The 8,540-nt window shown below is 50.6% G+C and overlaps 1 protein-coding gene across 1 annotated transcript in view; it reads left to right on the top strand.

Annotated features, from left to right (window-relative positions):
* Positions 1–594: 594 nt before the first annotated feature.
* Positions 595–8,540, top strand: part of FAT4 (FAT atypical cadherin 4) — a gene marked incomplete at its 3' end in the record, with an annotated part of 162,370 nt that continues 154,424 nt past the window's right edge. Inside the window, exon 1 of the mRNA XM_011375891.2 lies at positions 595–5,815. Coding sequence (XP_011374193.1) covers positions 641–5,815 — 5,175 coding nt within the window. The remainder of the gene's footprint in view (positions 5,816–8,540) is intronic.

Below are 8,540 nucleotides of genomic sequence, written 5' to 3'. Positions count from 1 at the left end.
CCCTAGCGCCCGCGCCGGGAGCGCCGTTCGCCCGCCGCCTGGGCCTCGGCCGCCGCTTCTGCCGCCGGCTGTGGGCGTTGCAGCCGGTTCCCGAGCAGCGGGGGCTCGAGGAGACCCCTGGTCGCCAGCTTTTGGGCAAGGAATTCTGCCAGCGCCCGGCTCCCTACTGGCCCTCGCCACTCGGCGCTTCCCCCGTCCCTGGGCGGCGCGTAAGCTCCAAAGTTTCTGAAGACGGTGTTTGCAGTGACGGCTCGTGCCCCTTAGAAACAGGCCACCCCTCGCAGCTCACTTCCAGCCCGGCGGAAACGCTCCGGCTCCGGATTCGAAAGCTACGCGGAGGGGGAAGTATAGGAGGTTTGGGGAACTTTTTGGAACTCCTCAGCGCCCCGGAGCGCCCCGCGGAATGCCCGGCCGCCTTCCGTCCCCGCATCTCTCTGGCACGACCCGTCCGAATGGCTGGCTACCTGGAGCCTTTTCGCTGAGGCCACTTGTTTCTGCCGGGCTGGAGTGTCTTTGAAACAGCGGAGCGCTCAGAGCCATCGCCCGCGTTTTTGCTGGGACTGCTCGGTCCTGGTCATCAGCATTCTTCTGGCTTCGCGTCGTCCTTCTCTTGACCACACCGTTCCAAGGAGCCAGGACCATGAACTTGGCCGCCGGCCGGGCTCCTGGCCGCCCGTGGCTCCCGCTGCCCACCCCGTCAGTACTCCAGCTCCTTCGCGTCTTCGGGCTGCTGTCCCTGCTCCCGGGGCCGGCCCGGGTCGGCGGGGCCGAGCAGCGCCAGGTGTTCCAAGTGCTGGAGGAGCAGCCTCCCGGCACGCTGGTGGGCACCATCCAGACGCGCCCCGGCTTCACCTACCGGCTCAGCGAAAGCCACGCCCTGTTTGCCATCAACAGCAGCACGGGGACCCTGTACACCACGGCCACCATCGACCGCGAGAGCCTGCCCAGCGACGTGATCAACCTGGTGGTCCTTTCCAGCTCGCCCACCTACCCCACCGAGGTGCGCGTGCTGGTGTGGGACCTCAATGACAACGCCCCCGTTTTCCCGGACCCCTCGATCGTGGTCACCTTCAAGGAGGACAGTAGCAGCGGGCGCCAAGTCATTTTGGATACGGCCACCGACTCGGACATCGGCTCCAATGGCGTGGACCACCGCTCCTACCGCATCATCCAGGGCAACGAGGCGGGTCGCTTCCGCCTGGACATCACGCTGAGCCCGAGCGGCGAGGGCGCCTTCCTGCATCTGGTGTCCAAGGGCGGACTGGACCGCGAGGTCACGCCGCAGTACCAGCTCCTGGTGCAAGTGGAGGACAAGGGCGAGCCCCGGCGGCGGGGCTACCTTCAGGTAAACGTGACCGTGCAGGACATTAACGACAACCCCCCGGTGTTTGGCAGTTCCCACTACCAGGCGGGGGTGCCTGAGGACGCGGCCGTGGGCTCCAGCGTCCTCCAGGTGGCAGCGGCGGACGCGGACGAGGGCACCAACGCGGACATTCGCTATCGGCTGCAGGACGAGGGGACCCCCTTCCAAATGGACCCCGAAACGGGGCTTATCACGGTGCGGGAGCCCCTGGACTTCGAGGCCCGGCGCCAGTACTCGCTGACGGTGCAGGCTCTGGACCGAGGCGTGCCTTCCCTCACCGGGCGCGCGGAGGCGCTCATTCAGCTCCTGGACGTCAACGATAATGACCCGGTGGTGAAATTCCGCTACTTCCCTGCCACCTCGCGCTACGCCTCGGTGGATGAGAACGCGCAGGTGGGCACTGTGGTGGCTCTGCTCACCGTGACGGACGCAGACTCCCCCGCGGCCAACGGGAACATCTCCGTGCAGATTCTCGGGGGCAACGAGCAGCGCCACTTTGAGGTGCAGAGCAGCAAAGTGCCGAACCTGAGCCTCATCAAAGTGGCCAGCGCCCTGGACCGCGAGCGCATCCCGTCTTACAACCTCACGGTGTCCGTCTCGGATAACTCCGGGGCGCCCCCTGCCGCAGGGGTCCAGGCGCGCTCCTCTGTGGCGAGCCTGGTGATTTTCGTCAATGACATCAATGACCACCCTCCCGTCTTTGCACAGCAAGTGTACAGAGTGAACCTGAGCGAGGAGGCGCCCCCGGGAAGCTATGTGAGTGGGGTGTCTGCCACCGATGGCGACTCGGGCCTCAATGCGAATCTGCGTTACAGCATCGTCTCTGGCAATGGACTAGGTTGGTTCCATATCAGTGAACACAGCGGCCTGGTGACTACTGGGGCTGCTGGAGGCTTGGACCGGGAACTTGCATCCCAGATTGTACTGAATATCAGTGCTCGGGACCAGGGCGTTCACCCCAAGGTTTCCTACGCCCAGCTTGTAGTAACTCTCCTGGATGTGAATGATGAAAAGCCAGTGTTTAGCCAGCCAGAAGGGTATCACGTGTCTGTGGTTGAGAATGCCCCAGCGGGGACAGAACTGCTGGTGGTTGGGGCAACTGATGGGGACCTGGGTGACAATGGGACAGTGCGCTTCTCCCTACAGGAGGCTGAGATTGACCAGAAGTCCTTCCGCCTGGATCCTGTGTCTGGGAGGTTGAGTACCGTCTCCTCCCTGGACAGAGAGGAGCAAGCTTTCTACTCCCTGTTGGTTCTGGCCGCAGATCTGGGCTCCCCTCCCCAGTCCTCGGTGGCGCGCGTAAATGTCAGCCTCCTGGATTTGAACGACAACAGCCCCGTGTTCTACCCAGTCCAGTACTTTGCTCGCATTCAGGAGAATGAACCTGGAGGTAGCTACATCACCACAGTGTCTGCCACTGACCCCGACTTGGGTCTCAATGGAACTGTCAAATACAGTATATCAGCTGGGGACAGGTCTCGGTTTCAGGTCAGTGCTCAGAGTGGGGTTATTTCTACAAGAATGGCCCTAGACAGAGAGGAAAAGACAGCTTACCAGCTGCAGATCGTGGCTACTGACGGTGGCAATTTACAGTCCTCCAACCAGGCCATAGTAACCATCACTGTGTTGGACACTCAGGACAACCCACCTGTGTTCAGTCAGGCTGCCTACAGCTTCGTGGTCTTTGAGAATGTGGCTCTGGGGTACCACGTGGGTAGTGTGTCTGCATCCACCATGGACCTCAATTCCAACATCAGTTATCTCATTACTACTGGGGATCAGAAAGGTATGTTTGCTATCAGCCAGGTCACTGGGCAGCTTACCACAGCAAGCGTGATTGACAGAGAAGAGCAGTCCTTTTATCAGCTGAAAGTAGTGGCCAGTGGGGGCACGGTGACTGGAGACACCATGGTTAACATCACAGTTAAGGATCTGAATGACAACTCTCCGCATTTCCTTCAGGCGGTGGAGAGTGTGAATGTGGTGGAGAATTGGCAGGCGGGTCACAGCATTTTCCAAGCCAAAGCCGTGGACCCTGATGAGGGTGTCAATGGCATGGTATTCTATAGCCTGAAGCAAAACCCCAAGAACCTGTTTACCATCAATGAAAAGAACGGTAGCATTAGTCTGCTAGGGCCCCTGGATGTCCATGCGGGTTCCTATCAGATGGAGATCTTGGCATCGGATATGGGTGTGCCACAGCTCTCCTCCAGTTTGATCTTAACGGTCCACGTCCATGATGTCAATGACAACCCGCCAGTGTTTGACCAGCTGTCTTACGAGGTCACCCTTTCTGAGTCAGAACCTGTGAATTCTCGATTCTTTAAAGTGCAAGCTTTCGATAAGGATTCGGGAGCAAATGGTGAAATTGCATACAGTATTGCTGAAGGAAATACAGGGGACGCTTTTGGCATATTCCCAGACGGTCAATTGTATATAAAAAGTGAACTGGACCGTGAACTTCAAGACAGATATGTTTTACTGGTTGTTGCTTCTGACAGAGCAGTGGAGCCCCTTAGTGCTACTGTGAATGTTACTGTAATTTTGGAAGATGTAAATGATAACAGACCTCTTTTTAACAGCACCAATTACACGTTTTACTTTGAAGAGGAGCAGAAATCTGGGTCATTTGTGGGCAAAGTAAGTGCCGTAGATAAAGACTTTGGGCCAAATGGAGAAGTAAGGTATTCTTTTGAAATGGTGCAGCCAGATTTTGAGTTGCATGCCGTTAGTGGGGAAATTACAAACACTCATCACTTAGACAGGGAGTCTCTTATGAGGCGCAGAGGGACTGCAGTGTTTAGCTTTACAGTCATCGCGACAGATCGGGGGCTCCCGCAGCCCCTCAAGGATCAGGCCACGGTACATGTTTACATGAAGGATATAAACGACAATGCCCCCAAATTCGTAAAAGACTTTTACCAAGCCACAATATCAGAGTCCGCAGCCAACTTGACACAGGTTTTAAGGGTGTCTGCCTCAGATGTGGATGAAGGTAGTAATGGACTTATTCGTTATTCTGTCATGAAAGGAAATGAAGAAAGACAGTTTGCTATAGACAGCACTTCCGGTCAGGTGACCCTAATTGGCAAATTAGATTACGAAGCAACAGCTGCCTATTCCCTTGTCATTCAAGCAGTGGATTCAGGGGCGATCTCCCTCAATTCAACCTGTACCTTAAATATTGATATTTTAGATGAAAATGACAATACCCCCTCTTTCCCCAAATCGACACTATTTGTCGATGTTTTGGAAAACATGAGAATCGGTGAGCTCGTGTCCTCTGTAACCGCGACCGATTCAGACTCGGGTGACAATGCTGACTTACACTACAGTATTACTGGGACTAACAACCACGGGACTTTCAGCATTAGCCCAAACACTGGGAGTATTTTTCTCGCCAAAAAATTGGACTTTGAAACACAGTCTTTGTACAAATTAAACATAACAGCCAAAGACCAAGGAAGGCCTCCTCGTTCATCTACGATGTCCGTGGTCATACACGTGAGGGACTTTAATGACAACCCGCCTAGCTTTCCTCCTGGGGACATCTTCAAGTCAATTGCCGAGAACGTTCCCGTTGGGACGTCTGTCATCTCAGTGACCGCCCATGACCCCGACGCAGACATTAACGGGCAGCTCTCCTACACCATCATTCAGCAGATGCCAAGGGGCAACCACTTCGGCATAGATGAAGTCAAAGGCACTATCTACACTGATGCCGAAATAGACCGGGAATTCGCCAGTCTCTTCGAGTTGACTGTGAAAGCCAGCGACCAGGCGGTGCCTATCGAGACTAGACGGTATGCTCTGAAAAACGTGACCATTTTGGTCACAGACCTCAACGACAACGTCCCGATGTTTATATCGCAAAACGCCCTTGCCGCGGACCCGTCGGCTGTGATCGGTTCTGTTCTGACAACCATCATGGCCGCCGACCCAGACGAAGGTGCTAACGGAGAGGTGGAGTATGAGATCCTCAACGGGGACACCGACACCTTCATCGTGGACCGTTTCAGCGGGGATTTGAGAGTGGCTTCCGCGCTGGTGCCTTCGCAGCTGATCTACAACCTCATAGTTTCAGCGACAGACCTTGGTCCTGAGAGGAGGAAATCGACCACTGAACTGACCGTCATTCTTCAGGGCCTCGATGGACCTGTTTTCACTCAGCCCAAGTACATAACCATTTTGAAGGAAGGAGAACCCATCGGTACCAATGTGATATCGATAGAAGCGGCGAGCCCCAGGGGCTCGGAAGCCCCCGTGGAGTATTACATCGTTTCAGTTCGTTGCGAGGAGAAAGCCGTCGGCCGTCTCTTCACGATCGGACGGCAGACTGGCATCATTCAGACCGCAGCCATTCTGGACCGGGAGCAGGGAGCCTGCCTTTACCTGGTGGAGGTTTACGCCATAGAAAAATCAGCTGCTTTTCCCAGAACACAGAGAGCAGAGGTAACGATTTCATAGTCACTTACGAATGACTTATTGATATGCTTTTTAAAAAGATCATTTTCTTTATATTTCCTATACTAATTACTCTGTGTTTACTTAGTCTATATAATTTCTATAATTATTTACCTTTATTGTTATTAACTTTTCTGACGGGAGTATCTAAAAATGTTCTGGCGTGAAGACTGACAAGAATTACATAAAATTTAGGTTTAATGTTGGTCAAAACTAAACTGAACAGTTTTTACTGTGTTTCGCCTCATAGCAGTCAAACGTATAAGGCTAGGGAGAAATCTTTAGCAAAAAAAAAAAAAAAAAAAAGCCCCATCCATTTATCTAAGCTAAATCACTGTGCTAAACTAAACACCTCTCAGCAAGGTGGTTTCCTAGAGGATGGGCAATTTCTCCTCCAAAGTGGAGCACTGTGGTAGAAGGCAGCCTGACAGCACAGCCTTCTCGGGGGAGTGGCCATGAAGGACAGGCTGACACTTTACAGCAGGACAGTGTTCACTGCCACCTCCTCAGCAGTCCCAGCAGTGTCTTCATAGACAGTGACTGATTTTAACGTGCTGAGCCAGGTTCAAGGAGCGTCCTGATTCCATCTGCCTTCACGTTTTAGGTGCTGTCTTCTGACGTAGAGTTAACCCCGTTCTCTTCCCTCTTGAGCTAAAGCCTGTAATGGGCTGTGCGCGCTCAGAGAGTAGAAACCGTGCTGTTCGCTACTGTGGTCTAGTGTAGGTGCACGTTCTTCCACGTCTGCTGACCGGTAAGAGGCTAATGTTCCACAGCCTGAGCCAAGAGCATTCCAAGCTTGACATTCCCTGGGGCGTGTTTTAGGCTGCTACCTCCATGTAGCATTGATGCGTTTTTTTAATTGAACTGCTTCCAATATTGTCTTGATCGCAACCAGAAACGATATAGTTGGACCCTGGAAAGCTCTTGTTGGCCATTTTCTAAGTTCCTTCTCTCCCCCTCCCTCCCCTCGAAGACATTCTGGTGTCACTCAGCCAAAAACACAAAATATCAAATGTGGTTTGTGATACTTGGCGCTGACCCAGATACAACATGCTGGGAGGACTGAGGCTCGTGTATTTGTTTTCTTGCTTTCTTTTCTATCTAGGGAAGGTGAGGGGTCTTCTTCATTTAAAATGCTCGTTTATTATTATTATCTTCTTGAGTCCCTGTAATTTTTTTTTTTATAATACTAGCTATGTCTAGTCTATGGGTGGAGCGTTACATTCATGATTTAGAGAATATTAGAGGTACAATTAGAGAAATAATTCTTAATGGAGATATAATTCTTAGAGATAGAATTCTAAGTGGACTTCAGTTTTATGTTTTATACATGGCCCTGAAGGGACTTTTAACGCACATACTCTCTTTTACCCAATTAATTTTTTTGAAGGTCTCAACATGGGTCTTCTATGTTGAGCTGTTTGGTTTAACTTAGGCCATGATTTACATGTAATTTTATTCTGATTTGGTGTATTCCTCCCTTAAACCCACTCCCTGTCTCTATCTTCCTTCTTCTCTGGAATTATTTCTTAGATGAAGACGTTTGATTAGTTGAAAACTGAAATATCTATTAAAGACAGGCAATTAGGTCATTCTAGATTTCAGATAAATTTGTTTAACTGTAGAACAAATTATGTCATTGGTTGGCTTAATGTATTACATTTCATTAGAGAATATGGAGATTGAGAACACATGCCCATTGTTATCATTAGAAGATTTATTTGTCTTGTTATTTACTCATTGGATATGCAAAAATTGGCTTAGCTTAAATTTGTTAAATATTGCTGTCTCTGCAATGGGCCTATGTGTTAAAAAATAATAATTCTAAATCATTTTGTTCATAATAGGAGATAATACTTATTTAACCTGAGATAGCACCCATATGAAAAGTTATTCATATTTACCGTACAATGTTTACTTAAAAATCTGGTGAGAATTCATTATGATGATTTTTTTATGAGAAAAAAATTATTTGTCAGAGTATCTTCTGTGAACTAAAGTGCTGAAATTGTAAACCAAGTTTGAGTTCCCAAGGTCCAACCACTCCTTAAATTAAAAGCAAATGTGTTTCCCCTAAGAATATTGAAAGCAGTAGTTGGGAGCTAGCATTTCATATTATTATTGGTTGTATCTTTTAAGAATATACAATAAAGTACTTTTTCCCTTCTGCTCAGACAATTAGTTTACCATGATTCTGCTAAAAGAAGTTATAAATTACTTCTGGTTGTCAGAGGTGATTTTTCAGTTGTTTGTTTCCAAGTGCAAACTTCGCTTCAGTGCATTTTGAAAAAAATGTTTTCACGTTCACTGAGGGGAGTCTGGGTCGCTCACTCAGGTTTCTGGCTGGAGTCGTGGCCGATCACATTCCCCCGGCAAGCAGAGGGTCTGTGGGTAAAGAGAAGGGGCTTAATGTGCGTTCTCTGTCCAGCTCTGATACTCATGGAGGAGAGCTGGGATTGAGGCCTCAAGGGTGCCCACCCCAGTGGCTGGTCCAGCTGGGCACCTTCCTTCACCCTGCTTCTCCCACCCCAAACTGGCATGAACAGGACTGTCTCTGGAGGATGGCTTCTGGGTTGTAGACATGAGATTCCTCATCCTTTTATTTCGTGTCTGTATATTCTCAAAGGAGTCTTGATTGTGTTAGAATAGCTCATATACATTTTGTACCATTTTTCTAGGTTCGACAGTAAGTGACTATGTCGTACTTCAATGA

This window comes from Pteropus vampyrus, unplaced genomic scaffold (assembly GCF_000151845.1).
Source record: "Pteropus vampyrus isolate Shadow unplaced genomic scaffold, Pvam_2.0 Scaffold278, whole genome shotgun sequence".
Taxonomy (NCBI): domain Eukaryota; kingdom Metazoa; phylum Chordata; class Mammalia; order Chiroptera; family Pteropodidae; genus Pteropus; species Pteropus vampyrus.
The sequence above is the reverse complement of the archived record's forward strand: the minus strand, read 5'-3'. Positions and strand labels throughout refer to the sequence as shown.